At 39.6% G+C, this 25,298-nt stretch overlaps 1 protein-coding gene across 6 annotated transcripts in view; it reads right to left on the reverse strand.

The window, feature by feature from the left end:
- ITCH (itchy E3 ubiquitin protein ligase) overlaps positions 1-16,339 on the reverse strand; it is a 127,172-nt gene extending 110,833 nt beyond the window's left edge. For 2 of the 6 annotated variants that reach the window (XM_058562874.1, XM_058562870.1), the window contains exons 1-2: positions 16,260-16,338; positions 12,392-12,455 (exon numbers count right to left, since the gene is read on the reverse strand). Coding sequence is in view for 2 of the 6 variants with exons in the window: in XM_058562870.1 (XP_058418853.1) it covers positions 12,392-12,394 (3 nt within the window). In the remaining 4 variants the exon portion in view is untranslated. Of the gene's footprint in view, positions 1-12,378; positions 12,456-13,334; positions 13,484-16,259 lie in introns of those variants that run through there. The other 4 variants (XR_009222915.1, XM_058562872.1, XM_058562871.1 and 1 more) reach the window with 4 other exon arrangements.
- Positions 16,340-25,298: the final 8,959 nt, after the last annotated feature.

Raw genomic sequence — 25,298 nt, forward strand, 5'->3', positions numbered from 1 at the left:
CCCTCACAAAAAAATAAATTAATTAAATAAAAAAACTACAATGAGATATCACCTTACACCTGTTAGAGTGGCTTTAATTACCAGGACAAAAAACAACAAATGTTGGAGAGGATGTGGAGAAAAGAGAACCATCATACGTTGTTGGTGGGAATGCAAACTGGTACAGCCACTATAGAAAATGGTATGGAGATTTCTCAAAAGATTAAAAATAGAAATACCATACGACCCAGCTATTCTACTACTGGGTATTTATGCAAAGAACTTGAAATCAACAATTCAAAGAGACTTATGCACCACTATGTTCACTGCAGCATTATTCACTATAGCCAAGACGTGGAAGCAACCCAAGTGCCCATCAACTGATGAATGCATAAAGAAGATATGGTATATATACACAATGGAATACTATTCAGCCATAAAAAATGACAAAATCGTCCCATTTGCAACAACATGGATGGAACTTGAGGGTATTATGTTAAGTGAGATAAACCAGACAGAGAAAGACAAACACTGTATGATTTCACTCATATGTGGAAGATAAACAAATACATGGACAAAGGGAACAGATCAGTGGTTACCAGAGGGGAAGGGGGTTAGAGGGTGGGCATAAGGGGTAAAGGGGCACATATATATGGTGACTGACAAATAATAATATACAATTTAAATTTCATAATGTTATAAACTATTATGACACCAAAAAAAAAAAGGCAATGCCACTTGCTCTCTTGGATTACTTGCTCTCAGGGAAGTAGTTTGCCAGTTTGTGAGGAGAAACTAAGTAGCCCTATAAGAGGTCTATGCGGCAAGGAACTGAGGCTGCCTGCCAACAACCAGCACCAACCTGCCAACCACATGAGTGAGATACCTTAAAGGCTGATCTTCCAGCCTCAGTCAAGCCTTTAGATGACTGCAGCCCAGTCAGCATCTTGATTGCAACCTGTTGAGACCCAGAGTCAGAACCATCCAGCTAAGCCACTTCTGAATTTCAAACCCACAGAAACTATATAAGATAAAAAATATTCGTTGTTTTAAGCAGCTAAATTTTGGGATAATTTGTTACGCACTAATAGATAATTAGTACAACATTAAAACAATTGGATGAAAAGTTATTGGAAAATAGGATATTTGCATGATCTCAAAGTATTAACCCACACTTTGCTTACTAATTACAAAAGGAAAAGTATACCATTATAATGGGCAGATCTGACAATATCACCTTAATCAAGTAAATAAACTTAACAACACAATTAGCATGACAATCTGCCATCACTGTGCCTCCCAATATAATGAAAAAAGTAAGTACTATACAATATCACCGAGACTGGTACTCTTGCCCAAAAAATGTTTAACCTGAATCTAATAATGAGGAAATAATTATATCCAAAATGCATGACACTCTACAAGTCAACTGGCCTGAATTCTTTAAAACTAATACACCCTATGATTCTGTGTATATGACATTCTGAAACAGGCAAAACTACTGGGACAGAAAACACATCAGTGCTTCCTAGAGGATGGGTTTGGGGAGAAATAAATGACTACAAAGGAGCACAAGTAAAGACTGCAAGTGTTTGTCAAAATTCAAAGACCTGTATACTTGAAAATGATGAATTTTACTATGTGTTAAGTTACGTCTCAATAAACCTGACTCCAAAAAAAGAAAAAGAGTATTCCCAACGTGAATGACAAAAAAATGCTGTCAATCTAGTTTCTACAATAAAAAGAAAAAAAAATTGACTTTAGATCTCCTATGTATCTTGGGGGGATCTCTCCAGCACCTATTCTTCCTTTCTAGCACCTCTCCTTTATCTCCATATCTCACTGCTAGATTAACCTATCTTTTCTTTTTTAATTTTTTTTTCCCCAAAGCCCCAGTAGATAGTTGTATGTCATAGTTGCTTCTAGTTGCTGTATGTAGGACATGGCCTCAGCATGGCCGGAGAAGCGGTGCGTCGGTGCGCGCCCGGGATCCGAACCTGGGCCGCCAGTAGCGGAGCGCCCGCACTTAACCGCTAAGCCACGGGGCCGGCCCAACCTATCTTTTCTAATGTCCCTTTCATTTTATAATCTTTCTTTCACCTCCTCTACTTCCTTCTAACACTCAATTTAAAAGCCAATTTCAACTTTGCCTCTGTCTACAGCTTTAAAATTCATAAGATACAGAGACGGAGATGGATGCTTCTGCATGAATTTTCTATGGAAAATAACTGACTTTTTGCATGATTTTTTAAAAAGCTTTCACAATCAAATACAGTGGTGTGGAACCTATATCTTCATCTAGTAAACCACTGTGACTTGAACTAATGAAGATATTAGTTTTAATCTAAGATCTGGTATAATATTAAAATAATCTATTATCTATTAGTCTGTCAGTTATCAAAAAAAAAAAATTAAAATAGGGTCAATTCAACAGTTTTATAACACTTATTTTGACTAATGTTTACTATCACACTTGAAAAATGTGACAGAACGTCTAATGTAGAAAGAAGGTGTTAAAACATTGCCAGAGGTAAAAACTAACCTTAACATCTTCCTGAAAGATAGTGGAAAGAGACAGACAATTTCAGGAGATTATTTCAGTAACACCTTGCCCCATAAGCAAAAAACAGGCAAACTACATTTCTAGCCTTATTTTAAAATATGTATCCTATTTATAGATAAATTATTAAATAGTCACGATACTATGAAATTTCCTTGGTTTATTTTCAGAAATAACATATTCAACATAATCACTTATTTTTATACGTCATGTCTATTCTGACCTAGAAAACTTTTCAATAATTTAATATAGGTCTATATTTTCTTAAAAGAAGCCACCAAAAAGACATTTCAGAAAACACACAAAACCGATAGAGAGAAAAATTGCTTGTTGAAGCAGATAGCACAGAGTTCAAATTGCTAAAGTACACAGTGGTATTCAGAGAACTAAAACCTAATGAAGTCAAACTCTCAAACAGCCTTACTAAAATACAGAAGCATACATGGTAACTGTAAACATTGAGTAGTCTCCCTCGGATAGGGCCACTACTACTCACTACTCACTACTCAAGTGAAAGAGCTCTGTATCAAAGGATCCGTTTTGAAAAATCTGTCTTCATTCACCAGATACTACTGTGAGGAACGGACTTGGGCCTCAATCCAGTTGGAAGTGAAACCATGGAGCTGGTAATGGTTCTTGTGTATGCAACCAGTAGCCACACTACCCAGCTAGGTTGAAAACTAGATCCTGTTCCCTAGGGCCACAGGAGCTGAGACTAATTAGAAGGAACAATGTTTAGATCCCATTCTCCACTAATGATAGCAAAGGAGCTGACCTTGGTGTATGGGTTGCTGAAGGTACTGTCAGAGGGGATAAGAGTTCTTTGGGTTGGGGTAGAAGGTAAATACTCATTTCCATAACCTAATTTCTCAACAAAAAAGAGGGAATGTACTCAAACTCACTCACAACCGGGAAAAGTTGCTTTCCTATTTACTGGAGAAAATTACCTTAATAAGGAGGTAGGATGTGGACCATCCTCTCTCCTCCACAACAGTGACACCTTGATTTTGAACATCATGTAATGATCTCAGATCACTCAAAGCTCTTTGTCCATTTTCCAACCAAATATATCAGCATGGATTCTAAGGCATATGCACAAAAAGACGATTACCTTATTAAAGAGAAAAACAGGAAGGTACAACTTTCAAGGTTCAATAGTAAGAAAACAGTTTAAGGAAACTGGCAACAGAATCGAACTTTAGCATTCATTTGCTGGTTTGAACTCTGTACTCAGTATTCCAGAAGGCAACTTTTTCCCTGTTCTCCCAAACAGCTTTCTGACAAACATTTTAATATTAACTACTATTACAAGTTGTTTCCTGGCTTTGACTATTTACCGCTCGAGTTTAAAGGATTTGACATGCCACAATAAATACAACTACTGTTGTGCTACTATAAATATTGCTCTCTTTTGCAAACAATGCTTGTGTGAAATTATACAACCTAATTATATATAAAGTTGAATTTCCTAGCTCCCAAGAAACTCTTGTTTCTGACCATCTCTTAATACCCATGAATTCTGAAAATACAAGACCCCGCTAGCCACCATCCCCATCATTCCAGCAAACCTTTCTTAGATCATTTCCAAACATTATTTAAGAATCAGCAAGTAAACTAGATGTCAATACTAATGAGTTACTGAGTAATGCATATGTATACTTTATAAACAAATTTACGCATTTTTATTAAGAGAAGTCAAAAAGCATTGTTATTCAGATTGTATTAAAAACTTAGAAAAAAATCAGAGAATCATTTACACCCACAAGCCCTAAATACTGGGTGAAGGGAAGAAGGAAAAAGACAAATTATCACTTTCCCATTAGGAAACAAACAGGATTACAAAAGCAGAGCCAACTCTACACTCCAATTTGGGTCTGTGGATTTTCACTTTAGTTTTCTATTCCAAGACTACCTCCTCTACTTTGAATCTGAAAAAGACCTGAATAAAAATATCATTCCAAAGAAGGCAAAATACCACACACATCTTATTTGTTCTCATAGGTAAACAAATGGAAATCCAGGAAAGTTAAACGGATTGCCCAATTAGGCAAAGATTTCTTAGATATGACACCAAAAGTACCATCCATAAAAGAAAAAATTGAAAAATTAAGCCTCATCGAAATTAGAAACTTCTCTCTTCAAAAGACACTATTAAGAAAATGAAAAGACAAGTAAAAGCCTAGGAGAATATATTCGCAAAACGCATATCCAATAAAGGACTTATATCCAGAATTTACAAAGAACTCTTACAACCTGATAATAATATGACAAACAACCCAATGAAAATGGATTCTCCAAGGTCAGAACAGAAGATGTGGTTAAAAACCAAGATCTCTAGCCTTGCTCAATGTTAATTTCATGATTTAAAATCATGGTTCCATAAAGAAGCCAAAAAAGATAACACAGAAACAAACAAACAAAAAATACTTATGTCATTGCTGTACTTGAACTTAGTTTGGTCCTTTTCAAAATTATTAAAACATATACTGAGTCTAGGATCACTCCCAACCCCCTCTTGACAAAAACAAAAAACCCTAACAAATAGCACAGTCTCAAAATAAGAAATTCCAAATCATCACACAATAAAATCAAGTAAGAAGTGAACCACTGAAATAATTAAAACAGATTTTTTTCCCTTCAGAATTACAAAAGGTAAAAATCCTTGTTTGGATATCTCAGGTTGAGTTGTATTTTCTTAGGCAAACAGTAACAACAGCAGTCCTCCAAGAGAAGAATCAAATTTCTTTCAATAAGATCTTATATTTTCCTTCTCTAAAATGAAATTTAAATGGCACAGGGACTTCTTTGCCTAAAAGCTTAATCCTTTATAAATGTTTACCTCGCCAAGTAAATGGTTAAAAGAGAATAGAGAAGTCCAAAACTAGACTGCCTTGACCTGCCTTCACCATTCCAGAACACACTACTTTTAACCTTTTATCATCAAACATTTACTGAGGGACTATATATTGCAGAGAATGGTTCCAGCTGCTTTGTCAACAATAGATAAGGAGGAAGAATAGCAGTAGACTCAGAAGCAGAAAACACACGGGCAGCAGCCTACAAAGTAATTAAGACACCAAACAACCGAACAACACAATTAAAAAATGGGCAAAGGACTTGAATAGACATTTGTCCAAAGAAGATATACAAATGGCCAAAAAGCACATGAAAAGACGCTCAATATCACTAATCATTAGAGAAATATAAATCAAAACAATGAGATACCACTTCACCGTGAGGATGACTATTATTAAAAAATAAAAATGAAAAAAAACACAAATATTGGCATAGGTGTGGAAAATTGGAACTCTTATGCGCTGCTGGTGGGAATGCAAGTGGTATAGCTGCCGTGGAAAACAGGATGGTGGTTCCTCAAAAGATTAAACCACATGATCCAGCAATTCCACTTCTGGTAATATACCTACAAGAACTGAAAGAAGAGACTTGAACAGATATTTGTACATCCATGTTCACAATAGCCAAAAGGTGGAAATAACCCAAAATCTGTCTATCAACAGATGAATGAATAAACAAAATGTGGTATACACATAAAATGGAATATTATTCAGCCTTAAAAAGGAATGAAATTTCTGACACATGCTACAACATGAACCTTGAAGACATTATGCTAAGTGAAATAAGCCAGACACTAAGAACAAATATGTTATGATTCCACTTACATGAGGTGCCCAGAATAGTCAAATTCTATATAGAGACAGAAAGTAGCATAGTGGTTACCAGGGCTAGGGGAGGAGGAATGGTGAGTTATTGTTTAACGGGTATAGAGTTTCAGTTTGGGATGATGAAAAAGCTCTGGAGACACATAGTGATAATGGCTGCACAACAATGTGAATGTACTTAATGTCAATGAACTGAACACCTAAAAATGGTTAAAATGTAAATTTTATGTTATGTATATATTACCAAAATAAGGAAGAAACAAAAAAATAATCAGGACAGATAAGTTCATCATTTTCTTTGTCCCTTAGAGATGAAAACATCAATTTATATAGTAAAATCAACTAGGAGGGCAGACTGAACATATGTGCTCCCTCTCCATTCCCTCCTGAAACCCCAACAAAATGAAATTAAGGAATAAAAAAGCATAAACGCTCAAGAGCAAACACAAAGGGAGAAGAGATGACAGCAGATAAATATCAGCAACATTCTGGGCAATGAAAAGCAGTAGTAGCTAGGTTCTTGCACATTTCAACATATATAGAGAATATAGTTTTTAATTAAGACCTATAGTAAATATCTTTTCTCCAAAAAATTCAAGAACAGAAAAAGATAATCTGGGATTTCGCTTTGCCTACTGACTTTCCACAGAAGCAAATGCAACTAATCCCTCTCCCATTTTCCTTTCCTTCCCACTTCCAAATCAGATCTATAATTAAATGAACCACCTGAAAATCCCTTTTAATTTTCAGAACAAATGAACTCCCAAAACTAGGTTAGACTATGCTTCAAAAGCAAAAAAAAAAAAAAAAAGCAAAGTACTCCATTAAATGAGATTTAGATTTAGCTCAATTTGACCCGATTGCTGCGTCTCTATGACAGCAGCAACTTTGTGTACTTTTCATAGGCTCAGTTCAGTACTCTTATTCATCAATGAGGGAACCGTTGCTGTATCTCAAATATTCTTAATACTCAGGCTATATTTAACACACTATTCAGCTTACTTAAAAAGACTACTTACAATAATTATATTTTGCATTCTAGCCAACAATAAGGAATAACTTCCCTGTGTATGTCAAGAAAATTTTCATGAGAAAGTATTAACAGAACAAAAGTCTTGGTGAAAATAAAATCTTAAAAATCACTTTCTCAGGTTATACAAAATAAACACATTCCACTTTTCTACAACGTTTATCAGTTTCTTTAAACATTCTGAGTCAAGGATTAACTATTGTGTCAAGTTTCTGCAGCAAAATTCTACATCTTCTCCACGAGCAAACTGTTTGTCAGTGCTTCCAAACCTTGGTAAATACAAAAATTCCATGTATAAACCAAAATCTAATGAAACTTATCAGAGGTTAACTGACATCACCAAAAATTCGAAACTAGAAACGTGATGAGCAGTTGAACTATTGTGATTCTTCCTTTTCTTTCTATTCTACGTGTGCAAGCTGGGAAATCATAAGACAATGTATGCCATCCATCATTAAGGAGGGTACTGGGGCTGGGACAGTGATGAAGCAAGACCCAAAACACGAAAAAAAGAGGGATAGCATAGTACTATCCTCACATACTCCAGTTTTTACAAAAGAATAAATAGAGAAAAAGCATTCAAAATTGGCCCTCTTTATTTAATGCAGGGTCCCATTGTCACAGGGTGGCCCATATATAAGCTTTTCTCTTATATAAGCTTTTGTCCCTTCTTTTCCATTCCCACTCCGCCTCCCTAGCCTGGTCTCCCTGCCTTCAGACCCTACTAACCCTGCAGACCTCAATATTACCAAATAAATTTTCATAAAATACCATTTCATCCTGTCAGCCAACAGGACCGAAGGTTATCCCAAAATAAGAAGGCTGGTCTCTTTAACTTTTCCAAAATTTCTCTTATTACCAGGCCCACACAAACCCTCTTCAGAATCTAAACTCCAACTAATCTATTCACTGCACTTCTACATCTCAAGCCATTCCTGCCTCTGTACTTTTGCCCACTCTGAATTCTGGTCTTAAAAAACTTCCCTTCTCCTCTCTGCCTTAATAATTATTCTGCACACCCCTCATTCAGCCCTAGACTGCTTTGAGGTATTGCTTGAACTGTTTTAAATCTTTATGTGGGTAAGGACTTTCTTCCCAGAGGACAGGGAAACATGGGTTATGCTGCAAAAAGCCAAGCCCCATATCAGAGGTTGCAAAGCGGCAACCCACAAGACAAATTCTGCCCACAGCAGTGATTTGTCTGGCCCACAATGTTTATATTATGAATTCATAAGTTGCCAACATTTAAAAATAAAGATTTCTCACAAAATCTGGCTTCTCTTTAGAAAAAACTTAAGATGTTCAGGCCACCTCAGTCTACACTCCTCCCTAGATCAATAGTGAGCCAACACTAAGTTATTTTAAAATGGTGAATTTTACAATTAAAAAAAAAAAAGTGAGGGCCAGCCCCGTGGCTTAGTGGTTAGGTGCGTGCGCTCCACTACTGGTGGCCCGGGTTCGGATCCCGGGCGTGCACCGACGCACCGCTTCTCCGGTCATGCTGAGGCCGCGTCCCATATACAGCAACTAGAAGGATGTGCAGCTATGACATACAACTATCTACTGGGGCTTTGGGGGGAAAAAATAAATAAATAAAATTAAAAAAAAAAAAAAGTAAAAGACCAGTTTAAAAAAAAAAAAAAAAAAGTGAGCCAAAGCTGCTTAACAGCTGCCCTGTCCGAGGGACACAAATTCCTTAGTTCACTTAAGTCCCAAACTGATCTATCATTTCTATTTAAAATGTTCATCTAGCACTTGTAGGCATTTGAATTTATAATACTCTCCTCAGATAAGCTTACTGAATGAATGAATTGAGATGATAATTTTAAGATAGATAAGGTTGGTGGTAATGAGAATGACAACAACAATAACAATAATAGCAACTAACATCTCATGCTTATTGTGAGCCAACTATTGTTCAAGCAAAAATACATTACCTCATTTAATCCACACAATAACTCTATGAATATATGCTATTACTATTACCAACTTACAGATGAGGAAACTAAGGCACAAAGAAGTTAAGCAACTTGGCCAAGGTCATACTGCCAGTACCTGTAGAACCAAAATTCAAAATCAGACAATCTAACTCCAGTACACACTGTTAACCTCTATAATATGATTCCTTTGGACTAGCATCCCTTCCTCTGTGACCAACTGAAGTGATTCTCTGGAACAAAGAACCAAAAGACTAAATATTAGAGCCCATTCTTTCTTTGTACGAATGACTAAGAAGCAAACCAAAGTTCACCTGAATGCAGAGGGCATTTCTGGACTTTTTCCTTGTCTTACAAGAAAAATTTCTCTGTAATAGAGAAAAGGTTATGGAATCCAACAAAAAATATATTTTCTCAGAAAGCAAACATGTTGTTAGATATTTCTGGAGTGAGGTAAGCTCAATATGCAGATGAATTCTTAGTTTAAAACTATAGGGACGGCCCGGTGGCGCAAGAGGTTAAGTGCGCGCACTGCGGTGCGGCGGCCCGGGGTTCGCCGGTTTGGATCCCAGGCGCACACCGATGCACCACTTGTCAAGCCATGCTGTGGCGGTGTCCCATATAAAGTGGAGGAAGATGGGCAGGGATGTTAGCCCAGGGCCAGTCTTCCTCAGCAAAAAAAAAAAAAAAAAAAGAGGATTGGCAGATGTTAGCTCAGGGCCGATCTTCCTCACACACAAAAAAAAAACTATAAAGTGATGATATGTACAAAACAACTTCTCTTTTCTGGGGTAGAAGTATATTATCTATTTTCTAGGTGTGAAAAAAAAATTGCAAGTTTCTTGAGAGCAGGGACTACTTTTTCGTCATGAGTTCCTGCAGTACCTAGCACAGAGCAGCACTTAGCATATATTCAATTATATTAAAGGAACCAAGAAATCTGAAGTTAATATCTTAAATTGCAAGGCTATCCTTATTATGGCATTTATCATCTTGCTTTTTATAATTACTGGTGAGCAACTTTTTTTCCTGACAAAAACACAAAAATCCTTGAGGCAGGGGGTTTTATATTAAGTACCCCTTGAGACCTACCACAACCAGGGCTCAATAAATGCTTGCTAAATATTACAAACTTAACATTTCTATACTTAGGTTTCCTACAAGTCTCTCTTTCTACCAGCATTTAAAGTAGAACTTAAAATAAAATGGTTTCTCATTTAGAAAGCACTGGATATTATGAAGTCCCATTATAAGATATTTCTGAGACCAGTCCTACATTGTAATATCAACAAAGCCCTGAAAAATTAGTGAGCCAGCACATGAAGCACAAAGTATAATCAAAGAGTGAGCTAGAAAGAACCTGAGAGATCATCATGTTCCATACTTTGAATAGACAAGTGAGGAAATGGACGCCCAGAGAGATTTAAGTGAATTAATTGCCCAAGATCACAGAATTTAAGTAACTAGCAACACCAAGACTAGAACCCAGGTCTCTTGAATGTTGGCCCAGTTTTCCTTCCACAAAGAACTACTTTGTAAGCTCAGGATGAAGTGGATACTTTCAGAAATATTTTAAAGATATTTGGTATGGAGAATGATCTTTCCCAGCACATAACTTTCTATGGGGTATTACATCATCATTAAAGAAATGAAAGCTGCCTTGTTCCTTTATTGCAGATAATAGCATTTCCTTTTCCCCTTCTTTTTTTGCGCTGCATATTTTTCATTTTCATGTCTTTCTTTTCACTATCTTCTGAGAATTCTTCTTACCATCTCTTGTTTATCTACTTTCCCTCTTACCCACTTCCTTTCCTAGTATCTCTCACGAAGCACACCACCATCTCCTTCCTTTCCCTCCATAATTATAAAAAAGAGTAGATTAAGCATACTTTTGATTGCAGCACTGGCCTGGGACACCATAAGAAAATCACAGCCTGGTCTCTAAGCATTTATAGGGCAATTAGTTAACAAAAATATAATAAACACAAAAAGGTCATATAAATGAATGAATAATAAACATTCACGTTTACAGTGGAGACAAGAATCTAAGTATGAATGGAACATTTATGTGAAGGGAGGTGGTAATGACAATGACACCAAATAGTCACAAGGTTAGGGTTAAGCAAACGAAAGGGACTCTTCCTATTCAGCTTTCTCACCTACCAATTCACCTGCTCTACTTCATTCACTCCCTTTTCTCTTACTGCTTGACTTTTTCTATGCTTTCTTTTTTTCTTATCCAATAGTCTTCCTTTTCTCTCTCCTCATCTTTTAAAGTGAATCTGTCTTGTCCTCATGCTTTCCTTTTCAATATTATTGCCAATTTCTCCCACTCTGTAGATCTCCATAATGCCTTGTGAACTCATTTTTTCCTAAACATTTAATATGTATTATTTCAGCTGATCCTCACAACAATGCCAGGTAGGAATCAATAAATCTATTTTAGAAATATATAAACTGAGTCCTGGCAAGACTAAATAATTTGGGGCTGGCCCTGTGGCACAGTGGTTAAGTTCGCATGCTCTGCTTTGGCCACCCAGGGTTCGCAGGTTTGGATCCCAGGTGCAGACCTACACACTGCTCATCAAGCCATGCTGTGGCAGCGTCCCACATACAAAATAGAGGAAGACGACACAGATGTTAGCTCAGGGATAACATTCCTCAGCAAAAAGAGGAAGATTGGCCACAGATGTTAGCTCAGAGCCAATCTTCCTCACCAAAAAAAAAAAAAAGATTAAATAATTTGCCAGAAGTCAAACAGTTCGTCAGCGACAAAATCAAACCAGAACCCAGATCATTTCTTTCCAAGTCCTATTCTTTTTCCATTGCACCATGTTGCCTTCTTTTTAATTTCTACACTTTTTAGCCACACACATGCACACATCTGGACAAACAGAGACAAATATTTATAAAACAACACAAGTGGGAAAAGTGTGTGGTATGTCTAAGGAAGCTATAAAAACAGAAAAGTCAGAGGACCCAAATTAAGAGCACAGCGTGGCTCAAAGGCTAATCCTTGTAGAATAGTCTTTGAGTTTCAGATCCAAGTGGAAACTACCTACTTCAACCAACTGATGTAGCCAGCATCAACAATGCTCTCTCCCCATACCTCCCTATAGCAGTTATAAGACCAGGGTTCTCCCTGTGCAGCATTCTTGCCCCCCAATCTCTCTCACAGGCATGCCACCATACCTGAAGTTCTCACCATTCGAGTCACTTCTTTGGGTTAAGGCGTTGTCTCCAGAAGGCCACTGTTAAATGCATGTTACCTGAGAGGGGAAGGAGGGTCCATTAACATATTACTCCTATAGTTAAATGCATCAGATTAGCGATGACCTTGGGAATCTGATAGCACTATGTCTTTTAAAAAGTTCCACGGGATAGATAATTTTTGATGGGGCAGAAAGAATAAGAAGGTGAGTCGGGGGAAAATGAGTCATGCATAGTATGGGGTGATGCCCACCTGGGTATGATGGCCACATGGCAAAATGAGGATGGGAATATAAACATATTCTACTTATTGGGGTCACTGTAAGAATGGTCCCTGCAACTTAGAGGATCCTAGGGATAGGGAAAAAAAAGCACTCCAAGGATCTGAGTATAGTCAAAAGCAAAAGAGCTGAGCTGGCAACAGTTTTCCAAGGACAGCGTACTACTAGACGGAAGGAGGATAGCGGCAGGAACTTCTTCTGGTTAACTACTTCTAGTTGTAAGGCTAGTTTTCAACCCAACATTTTGAGCTGAGGGCCGACCTCCCAACCAGAGAATGCTACAGTTCAATTCTGCAACCCTCCTTGCTAATTTATATTGACTCAAAGCCAGTATCAGTTAGAGCAATAAAAATCAACATGCCTTTACTGAGTACTTATTATGAGCCCAGAATTTGGCTAGATACTATAAATACACAAAAAATTAACTTTATATACTTTTGCCTTAATTCATATAAAGGAAACCAATCCCCAAAACCCAAAATTGAGAAAGGGTGAAGAACAAAAAAGGAAGTGGAAAAAAAAAAAACAGGTGACTATTTCCTATCAGTACTAACACAAATTTCTTAACCCAGAATGAACACAACAAAACTCACTTCTAGGCCAAAGTTCCTTGCTAAACTCTTGCCTAAATAGTCAAGAGGCACAGGCTAGAAATACCTTTTTTTTCTTTTGATAAAATATCCAAAGCTCTTTAGTAGCACACATTCATCTTGGTACACTGGAGAATAATAGAATAAGAGTTACAAAACTTAGCTCTAGTTCTAGCTCTAGTTCTAGCTCTGATTCTTAACTAGTTTTAGGTAAATTATTTAACCTCCTTAGGACATTTTTTTTTAAAACAAACAGAAAACCAAGAGGTTGGACTAGTCTAAGAATAGTATATACCTGGCACATATACCACCCACTAGATAACTGTGCCCGCAGGAGGCATCACCAATCAATCATAAGTCACTTTCCCAGAGAACCCATATGACCAAAATCCCTCTCAATACAGTGCTTCTGGCAGCTACTTCAAAGCAGAGTTGGCCCATAAACCATATTTGCCACTGTATAATCTCTGCAATCTCTTGCAACTCTAAAATTCTAAGACCAAGTTTCTGAGTGGGAGAAAAACTTCAAACAAGCTTAGATCACCGTTGATAGTCATAAATTTCAGTCTTATCTCCTAATTCTCCTCCAAATTGCACCCAATCTCGTTCTAATTTTTTCAAAGATGCTAATGAACAATACACTCCAATACCATTAACATATTTAACCTGGCAATATAATTCAGGCTTGCTAATGGGTTCTTTTGACAGAAAAGGAGTCCTTTGCCCAGACTGTCCCTAAAAAATCCTCATCCAAAAATATGGCAACAATATTACACTAGGAAAGAACTAAACTCAAACCCTTAAACATCCCCACAGCCTCTGTCCAAGGTCAAGGCTTTTCACCTCTCACCTAGACCTCTGCAATGGCCACTCTTCCATCCCTTCACTCTTATCACCAGAGCAATCTTTCTGAAACACACACATACTCATCCCACTTTCCTGTTTAAAAATTTGCATCTATTGCTAACAACATAAAACTCAAGTTTTTTAGCATTATACTTAGAACTTTTCATATAGTTGCCTCCTTTGACCTTTCTGGCCTCATGTCTCACATGCTCTCCTTCCTCATTCCACTCCCTGCTCTCTGAACCCTTTTTCTTCTACAATCCTCTGCATTTACAAACAGCATTAAGGTTTCTTCCTTTATCTGCCTTGTCCTTCCTTTTCCCCATCCCTATCACACTCCTACTCATCATCTAAGACCCAACTTAGGTCCACAGGCAGATTCTGCCTCCTTCTGTGGCCAACCCCCAGATAGAACAGGTCACTTCCTCATCTGTCTCCAAGTTTTTTGAGCTGTCCTAGGTATGCTCACAGTATTGTTTGCCTCAGTGGTTCCCAACACCATCAGAATTACCTGAGGCATGTTGTAAAAATAAACTCCTTAGAGCCAACACAGGCATACTAAATCAATCTCAGGAGACAAGACCCCGGAAATTCTACTTTTAACAATCTTCCCTAATTATTCTAATGGTCAAATTTGGGGACTACCGGTCTGTCTCTTCCAATAGGTGTAAAGATGTGTTTTTTAAAAGAATGTAGAAATGATTTACTCTAGAATACACTGAAGAAGTATTCTGCACTTGCTTTTTATTTCATATCATAATCCTTGTTGACTTGATTCATATGCTGAAGATGAAGGAATTCCTTTTGGACTCACACCCAAAAACCTTACATTCACTGTTCAAAAAAAACAGTTGAATTTCCACCTTCATTTCTAAATCTTAAAAATGAAGTAATTGTACCTTGAGTAAACCTATGAATACACAGTGCAGGCGCTCACCAGATCTGCCACGAGAACTTCATTTCAGCCGAGAAACAAATCCTTAGCAGATTTTGAGAGTGGAAATACACTGCCTCTACATACTTCCTTAAAATCGAATTATATTAGGAATAGATGCCGGAGACCCCAACTAAGTGCCAATGATAGGCGGCTGGCTCCAGCGCCTCATTAATTTTCAAAGACAAGTCCCACTCTTCCTTCCCCACCCCTCACTCCCCCAAAAAAGTATACTGAAGCTGTAAAATAATGGCAGAAAATGTAACACGATTAAAGATACAAATGTAACCAAGAAAACAAGTTGGGTTGTTACCGGGAATCGTGAATTTCGGGTGGTTTGCAAGTTCACCTGGTTACATCTCGGACTAACGTTAGGCCCAAAGTCTACTTCGGGCGCACGGTCCCTGTGTTTATCTCTCTTTAACTCGCTGCCCGGAAATAAATCTTAAAACTTGAGGTCCCTACGAAGTCATGTCCTCATCATGTTTTGACCCTTATAATACGTTCACGGCTACTTTTTTCTTTTCTCTGCTAAAGGAACGGACACTCTCAGGAAGGAGGACAGTGACAGCTCCACGTCTGCAAAACTCGGCGCCGGGAGGCGCCGGCAGGGTCGGGGCGGCGGGAGCCGAGCAGGGCGCCCGGGCCGGGACCACCACGCTGGGGGACAATGGAAGGAGGAGGGGACTGGAAAAGACAAGGGTAAGTAGCCGCTGTGCTGGGCCCCCCTCGCGACTGGGGGCTCCAAAAAGTCTCGAGAAGGCCAGCCGGGTGGCAGGTGGGCCTCGCCGCCGCCCCTCACAAGGCCACGTCGCGCGCGCCGGCCGCTGCCGCCGGGCCCCGCGCGTAGGCCCGGCGGCGGGAGAGTGGCCCCCGGGCGGGGCTGAGGGGCGCGGGGCCGGACCCTGCCGGCGTCCGCCGCGGCCCAGCCCTCCCACAACTTGGCGCCGGCGAGGCGAGGGGCTCCGGACGCCTCAGCCCGACAGTGGCCACTCGGTGCGTCCGGCCGTCCCACCTCCCGCCCGGCCCGGGCCACTAGCCCGAGCTCCTCGCGCCCCCAGGGGCACCGGCTCTGAGGGAAGAGCGAGGAGCCAAGGTTCTGGGGGCCCGGCTCGCGCGCCACATTTCTCCATTCCTCGTTCTCCTCGGACACTCTCATCCGGGCACCCCACTCTCCCCAGAACTGCCCCCAGCCCGCCTGCGGGTATTTACCGGGACTCGGGGCGGCGGCGACTCTTCAGTCCCTCGACTAAGATGGCAGCCGGTCCCGAGCCCCGACTACAGGGACCGGAGCCACTAGGCCGCCAATGCGCAGGCGCCTCCTCCTCGGGAGCGACCCCGACTACAAACCCCAGAAGGCCTGGCGAACTTGCCAGCCTCTGGCCGGAAGAGCTGGCTGGAGCTGGTGAGCGCAGCTAAATCGGAGTTTGCTCCCTCCCAGCGCTTCTAGGCCCTTTTTTAATCCCTCCCGCCCCACCCCCACCCCCACCCCCACCCCCACCCCCAACCTCTAAAGACTGTAGCTTCGGTTCCGAAACTCTAGTGTGCGTCAGAATCAGCTGAAAGCCTTGCTAAAACTTAGACTCCTGGGCCCCCCCTCCTCCCCCAGAGTTTCTAATTCAGCTGATCTTAGATGGCCTGTATTAATTTACATTTCTAACAAGCTCTCTGGTGTGCCACTGGTGGAGGATCACACTTTGAGAACCAAGATTTGTCCTTAAGGAAGTGCACTCGGGAGTTACATTGATCCGGTTCAAATATACCTTTTAACAGGGTGCGCTTAGGGTTGATGAAAATAGCTTACACGTAATTGGTGCCAACAGGGCAGGTGTTCCAAGAGCTACTCAATAAACTTCTTTAAACCTCACAACAAACTTATGAGGGAAGTATCTTCACTATCCTCACTCTACAGATGCATAAACAAAGTCACAGCTGGATAAGAACCCAGGCAGTCTGGCTTCAGAGTCCATCCTCTTAACTTCCTTCATGAGTTGTTTATGAGAATAGATAGGCTAAGTAGACTCAGAGGAACAACTAAGTGCTTAGTAATTAGTAACCTTTGCTATTATTGTTTAGCCTGTTTCCTCCTAGTGAAAATAATATTTCACCATCTAGAAAGTCACTTAACGCTTTTCAAAATACTTTCAAATCCTGTATGTTAATGTTTCCTGCAATATGCCTTAGGAGAGTGTGTTAAAGATACAGATTCCTGCTTACAGATCTTCTTAAAGATACAGATACAGTATCCTGTACTCTTGGGGGGGTCCTACCTATTCAAATTCTCTAGGACAGTGGTTCTCAAACTTTAGTGCCCATCAGAATCACCTGGAGGATTTGTTAAACCTTAGTTTGCTAGACTCCACCCCCAGAATTTCCGATTCAGTAGGTCTAGAATGGGGCCTCAGAATTTGCATTTTTAACCACAGACTACACTTGGAGAGTCACTGCTGTAGGGCAGTGTTTCTCAACCTTTTTTTAATCATCTCTCTAAGGAACATTTTAAGACATTTTTTTCTCTAGTCATTCCCCCCATGAAATTTTAATATCACAAGTATACTGTATATCTATTTATGTACTATATGTATATCTGTGCTTTTACATGAAAAAGTAAAAAAATTTTCCTCTCCACCCCCAACCAATTTTTGTCCCATTACGAATGTATGCTCTGGGCCGGCCCCGTGGCTTAGCGGTTAAGTGCTCGCGCTCTGCGGCTGGCGGCCCGGGGTTCAGATCCCGGGTACGCACCAACACACTGCTTCTCCGGCCATGCTGAGGCCGTGTCCCACATACAGCAACTAGAAGGATGTGCAGCTATGACATACAACTATCTACTGGGGCTTTGGGGGAAAAAAAAAAATGAGGAGGATTGACAATAGATGTTAGCTCAGAGCCGGTCTTCCTCAGCAAAAAGAGGAGGATTAGCATGGATGTTAGCTCAGGGCTGATCTTCCTCACACACACGAGGGAAAAAAAAAAAAAGAATGTATGCTCTGGGAAACGTGGGTTTTTAAAGTAGTGCCCCAGGTGATTTTTGTCAGCAGGCAGGTTTGGGAAACACTATCTCTTTAAGGTATGAGGTGTTTTTATGACTATTATACGGAGAAGGAAATGAGTCTCAAGGAAATTAGATGACTGATCCAAGATCACTCAGCCAGGAGCTAGGGATCCAACCAAAGTCCTCTGGCTCCAGATTCTGTCTTCATCTACAATTTTTTAAACTATATAATGTTAGGCAAAACTAATCTACGGTGTTTGAAGTCAGGATAGTGAATCCCTTTGAGGGGAAGTAGTACCAGGAAGGAGACACAAAGGGGCTTCTCAGGGCTGGTAATAATGTGGTGTGCTGGTACACAGGCATGTTCACTTTGTGAAAATTCATCAAGCTGTATACTTATGATTTGTGTATTTTTCTGTATTTGTATTATATGTCAATAAAAGTTTACCTCAAGCAAATATATGTTTTAAATATATGCTCATTTTGTTCCAAAAATGCATCTCTTTCTACTACATGCCAAAGATTCTCAAACTTTAGAGTGCCTCAGAATCACCTGGAGGGCTTATTAAAACTCAGATTGTCAGCTATCACTCCCAGAATTTCTGAGTTAGGAAGTTCTGGAATCAGGCCTAAGAATTTGCATTTCTTTCTTCTTTTTTTTGTGAGGAAGATCAGCTGTGAGCTAACATCCATGCCAATCCTCCTCTTTTTGCTGAGGAAGACCAGCCCTGAGCTAACATCTATCGGCAATCCTCCTCCTTTTTTTCCCCTTTTCTCCCCAAAGCCCCAGTAGATAGTTGTACGTCATAGTTGCACATCCCTCTAGTTGCTGTATGTGGGATGCTGCCTCAGTATGGCCAGACAAGCAGTGTGTCGATGTGCGCCCAAGATCTGAACCCGGGCCACCAGTAGCGGAGCGCATGCACTTAACTGCTAAGCCATGGGGCCGGCCCCAGAATTTGCATTCCTAACAAGTTCCCCAGGTGATGTTGATGCCCAAGGATCACATTTTGAGAAACACTGAACTATGCCAACCTAACTTTCATGCTAATGCCAACAGGGTGGAATAGCTCTGCCCTGGGAGGCAGTACTTGGAAGAGTTAATAATTTAGGCTTATTCAGAGGCATATGGATCAAAGATCTAGTCCTGACTATCAACAACTTGCTTCAGGGTCTTAGGCAAGTGCCTTGAAACTCAGTGTCCAATCTCTAAATGGAAATAATAGATCCTACTTCCTAGGATGTTGTGAAGACTCTAGAAAATCCAGGTAGGTAGTTGGTGGTTCTCCAAAGAGAAGTTGAGTTGGTGAGGGCAGAGAATCCTCTCCTGGCCATTTCCTCATCTCTCATGCTGTGCAGTTTTGGCCCCCAGGTTCCCTGATCCAGAAGTCAGCCTAGTCTTGGCCTGGTCAGAATGCAGGACCTGTGGCTGATAAAGCTGTGAGCCACCTACACCCTCATTCTGCCTTGGACACCCAGGTCAGCCTGGGACAAGACCCAGCCCTGCTAGAGCAGGGGCAGGAAGCCTGGAGGAGGCCCCCACCACCAAGAGAAGGAGCTTCCCAGGCCTCTGGGGAGAGTAGGGGGGAAGGAAGCAGGGATGCAGAGCTGGAATGAGTGGGGAGAGAAACCCCAGTGGCCCACACACAGCCTGTCACTTACTGGCTTTCCCTGCAGAAGGCTTAGTCACGCTGTTGTCCCTCTCTTCCCTGAAGCCACTCTGTATTCAACTGCCAGAGACAGGGGAAGACTTGAAATGTGGCAGAGCTGTGTGTAGATGGAGAGAAGACACTGGATGGGGCTTCTGGGAATCTAAGATCTGGATCCAAAGAGACCACTTAAGACCTGAGGTCATGGCTCCATCAATTCCCCTCTTTAAGACTGTTTCTTCATTTGCAAAATGAGGCGCACACATTCTGCAGTTACTCCCTCCCAGGTAAGGTTGTCAGATTTAGAAAATAAAAATATAGGATGCTCAGTTAAATTTGAATTTCAGGCAAACAATGAATAATTTTTTTAGCATAAATATGTAACAAATATTGGTATAACATACTTATACTAAAATTATTTTCCTTGTTTATCTAAAATTCAAATTTAACTGGGCATCCTGCATTTTCTTTGGCAACTCGACATCCAGGGCTTTATCCACTTTTTCCATCAGGGGTAGTAAACTTAAATTCCTCCAAGGGCCAGTAAGGAAAAATAAAAAATCACAGCTAATATTTACTTTCTACATTGTAATTACCAAATAGAGTCTTAAGTGTTTTATATATACTATCTCATTGAATACTCTCAGCAACCTAGGTGGGGTGCTCAGTTTCCACATCTATAAGATGAGAATGGTAATATAACCTATATCGTGGGTCATTGTGAGGATTAAATTAGCATGTGAAACACTTAGAACAATGCCAGGCAAGCACTCAATAAGCAATAGCTATACTTTTTCCCATTATACAGATGGGGAAACTGAGTCTCAAAGAGGCAGGATAACCAGCTTGTGGTCATACATCTAGCAAGTAGCAAAGCCAGGATTTGAACTCAGGTCTAAAACATTGGCAACCAATTCAAAACATTTAAAACTCCTGCATGTTTCATCAGCAGGAAAATGGATGAAGTGTGGTATATTCATTCATACAGTAGAATACTACTAAGCAATAAAAAAGAACAATTACTAATATACAAAATAAAGCAGATAAGTCTCAGACATTAAGCTAAAAGAAAGAAGCCTTATACAAAGGAGTATACACTGTAAGATTCTATTTGTACTATGTTCTAGAATAGGTAAATCAATTCAATGGTGAAAGAAAATCACAATAGTGGTTGCCTCTGGAGCGAGAGAATTTTCTGGGGTGTTGAAAAGGTTCTTTCAGTATCTTGTTAGGGGTGTGGATTATGTGGTGGTACACATTTGTCAAAACAGTAAATGGTCTACTTGAGATATATGTGTATCATTGTATATAAATTTAACCTAAAAAAAATATATTGAACTCTAGTTAGTGACAGGCGTGCTGAAGTGTTAAGAGGTAGAGTGAACTCTAGAGCTTCTTTGAAATGCATCAAAAAATGAGATGGATGTGTGGAGAGAGAGATGAATGAATAAATATGTGACAAAGCAAATATAGCAAACTGTTAATTCTAGAACCTAGGTGGTGGAAAGTTGATGTTCACGGTACAATTCTTTCAGCTATTCTCTATGTTTGAAATTTTTCATGATAAAATGTTGCAGGGGGTGGGGGAATCCTGCACAAGCAAAATGCAGTCCATCCTCAGGGCTGGGTTTGTAACCCCTGATCCATTCACAGGCATCTCCATCTCCTAATGTTCCTCCTCTTGAGCTACAAACCAGCATAATTTTATTTCCAAAATCCCACTCTCATTGCCTCTGTCCCAGTATTCCTCCTAATTGGGTTCAAGTCCCCTCCCTACTATTTACTTGCTGTATGACCTGGCCTCTCTGGGCCTTTGCTGACGTCTGGAAATTGAGGTCACATGTCCTTTTTTATCTAAAGGCAGCGGACTGGACCATTTAACCTTGTAAGACTTCCTACCTCCCCAAACCACAAGCCCTTTAAGCGAAAAGAACTAGTCTTATCCATCCCTGTATTTCTTCTGACGTAGTAAAAAGTTAAGGGTGCTCAGAAAACACTTGAATGAAAACTTTCTTCTAAATTGTGAAAGGAGGAGACAGAGACACCATTTATTGAGTACCCACTGTATGCCCTGAACTGGATGTGCCTCTATTCATCCCCAATGAGGTATTGTGATTACCATTTTTCTAGAGGAGGAAATAGAGATTCAGAAGGGTTCGGTGACTTGCCAAAACTCACAGAGAATGCAAGAAACAGACTTGGGATTTAAACTCAGGAGTGTCTCTTTCACTACTTCACAACTGCTTCTTCTTGGATGAATGTAAAGAAGAAACTTTGTGCTTCTCCGTATCCTTCAGATTTTCTGTATTGAATACAGAAGTAGGAAAAAAATTTATAAAAATAAATAGCCATAAAGAGTTCTCAGCGCCTCCTCCTGCAGTTTTTGGGAGGACTGAAATTCAGATGAGCAATCGCAGGACCAAAGAACTCCCTTAGATCATGAACGGCAGTCAGAGCTTCTTCTAGTCCTGCTTATTATCCTCAGTTCCCTGTTTCCTTGTTCTCAAACCTCAAGTCCTTCTCCTAGGAAAGGCCACGGGCCCATCTCTACAGATTTCAGATCAGAATCATTTCCTGCCTACAGTTCTCACTGGAAATGTCTGTCCTAAGCCAGAATCTACATCTCTTAAAAAAAAAAAAAAATTAAAGTCATGCCTGCAAATCCCTCAGGCAAAGACAAAATCAAGCCACAAGCATCCTGTCACTTAACGCAAGCTGGAAAGGTGTCGTCAAACCAGAAACACTTCTCGGCGTCTTAGAACTCAGCCTTGATTCATGAGGTGGCCTCATGATTACAGGGATGTGTGCCTGTTTCTAGTCCTTGAGGACCTTCTAAGCTTGGAAGGAGGAGGAGCAGTTCCTGCAGGATCAAATGGTCCAGTCACCAGATGAGTCAGGCTGTTTCCGCATCTGTGAAACAGGACTAATAGTAGTACCCTACCTCTTAGGGATGTGGGGAGGATAAAATTGGAGAGCATTAACACAGAAGAGGACCATAGTAAGTGTTCAATTGAAGTTAGTGCTTGATTTTTCAGATGAGGCAACTGTGTTCCAGAGGGGTTTGACAACTTGCCTGAGATCAGCTAGTAACTGGTGGAGGCAGGATTCAAATTTGGTCAGTCTGACTCTAGAGCCCTTACTCTTAACTTTAAGCCAGCAACTTCCAAGGGGTTGTGCAGTGATGGATGTACACATGATGATTTTAGGTGGTGCCATATAAAAAAACTTTTCATTATGAAAAATTTCAAAGATATATAAAGGAAGAGAAAATAAGTATAATGAATTTCCAGCCTCACCCAGCTTCAAGCATCAACTCATTAATGATAGTTTTCGTCCATTACCTCCACTGATGCCTTATTTTGAAGCAAATTCTAGAAATCATATCATTTCATCTATAACTATTTTGGTAGATTGTATACTAATTTTTTATCTTAGCAGTTGTGTTTCTTAGTAATGTATACTGAGACAGCATGTAGCTAATACATTGAGCCACAGATAATGCTTAGGATGTGGCTAAATTAGGAATTCAGCAAATTAAACTATGAGATGCTATATTTTCACTATTAGATTGGCCAAGAACAAAAAATTTGATATCTCAGTTGTGTTAGCAAGTGTGTGAGAAAACAACCACGCTAACTGCTGATTGGTGTGATGCCAATTGTGTGGTGGGAAGAAAATTTGGCCGTATCTACTGAAATTAAAAATACATATGTCAAGTTATCCACATATAAAAAGATGAACTTATACCCTTATTTCACATCATACACAGAAAACAACTCAAAATGGATCAGAAATCTAAAGAGAAGAGTCAAACTATAAGATTTGAAGAAGACATTGGAGGAAAATCTTTGAGACCTTGGGTTAGGCAATGATTTCTTAGATATGATACCAAAAAGATTATCCATAAGGGCCAGCCCCGTGGCGTAGTGGTTAAGTGCGTGCACTCTGCTGCTGGTGGCCTGGGTTCAGATCCTGGGCATGCACCGACGCACTGTTTGTCAGGCCATGCTGTGGCGGCATCCCACATAAATTGGAGGAAGATGGGCATGGATGTTAGCCCAGGGCCAGTCTTCCCGGGCAAAAACTGGAGGATTGGCATGGATGTTAGCTCACGGCTGATCTTCCTCACACACACACACAAAAAATTATCCATAAAAGAAAAAATTGATAAATTAGACCATCAAGATTCACAATTTTTGTGCTTCAAAAGACACCATTAATGAATTGTTCAATTTTAAATGGTTAATTTTATGTTACGTGAATTTCACTTCAATAAAATTTTTTTTAAAAAGATCATTAAAACATTGAAAGACAAGCCACAGACTGGGAGAAAATATGTGCAAAACGCATATATGATAAAGGATTTGTATCCAGAATATACAGAGAGCTCTTAAAACCAATAATAAGAAGACAAACAACCCCATTAAAAATGAGCAAAAGATTTGAATCAAACTTTTCACCAAAGAAGATACAGGAATGACTAATAAGCACATGAAAAGATGCCCAACATCATTAGTCATTAGTGAAATGCAAATTAAAACCACAATGAGATGCCATTTTACACCCACTAGAATGGTTATAATAATAATAATGATGATGATATAAAAAACCCCAGACAATGGCAAACATTGGCAAGAATGTGGAGAAACAGGAAGTCTCATACACTCCTGGTAGGAATGTAAAATGGTACAGCCAGTTTGGAAAAACAGTTTGTTGGTTTCGTAAGAAGTTAAACACAAATTCACTATACAACCCAACAATTCCACTTCTACGTATCTACTCAAGAAAAATTTAAAAATTTGTCCACCAGTGACTTGCATATGAATGTTCACAGCAGCATTATTCATAATAGCCAAAAGTGAAAAAACCCACAAATGTCCATCAACTGGTGAACAGATTAAAAACTGTGCTATATCCATACAATGGAATAGTATTCAGTAATAAAAAGGAATGAGCTATTGATACATGCTATGTCGTAGACGAACCTCAAAAACATTAAGCTAAATGAAAGAAGCCAGATACAAAAGAGCACATATTATATAATTCCATGTATATGAATTGCCCAGTAAAAGCAAATCTATAGATACAGAACATAGATGCCTGGGGCAGGGGGTAGGAATGAGAATTAACTGTAAATGACCATGAGGGGTCTTATTGGAGTGTTGAAAATATTCTAAAAATAGATTATGATGATGATTGTACAACACAGTAAATTTACTACAAATCATTGAATTGTACCTTTAAAATGGGTGAATTTTATAGTATGTCAATTATACCTCTATGAAGTTGTTTTAAAAAACATTTACGCCTATTGTTCCAGCAGTTCTATCCCTAAGAATTTATCCTGTACATAAATATGCAATGAGCAAAATAGCAGATAAACATGGTTATTCATCATGACATTGTAATAGGAAAAGACTGGAAATAAGGTCAATGTCCATGTAGAAGATGAGATAAATTATGGTACCAGAAAACTATGCAGCCTTTAGAAAAACAAAGAGCAAGGCAGATTTGTATGTACTGATATGAAACAGTCTCCAATTTATTTTATTGAGAAAATAAAAAGTCTAAACATTTGGTAAAATATAAAAATAAATAGACTATGTA

This window comes from Diceros bicornis, chromosome 19 (genome assembly GCF_020826845.1).
Source record: "Diceros bicornis minor isolate mBicDic1 chromosome 19, mDicBic1.mat.cur, whole genome shotgun sequence".
Classification (NCBI taxonomy): domain Eukaryota; kingdom Metazoa; phylum Chordata; class Mammalia; order Perissodactyla; family Rhinocerotidae; genus Diceros; species Diceros bicornis.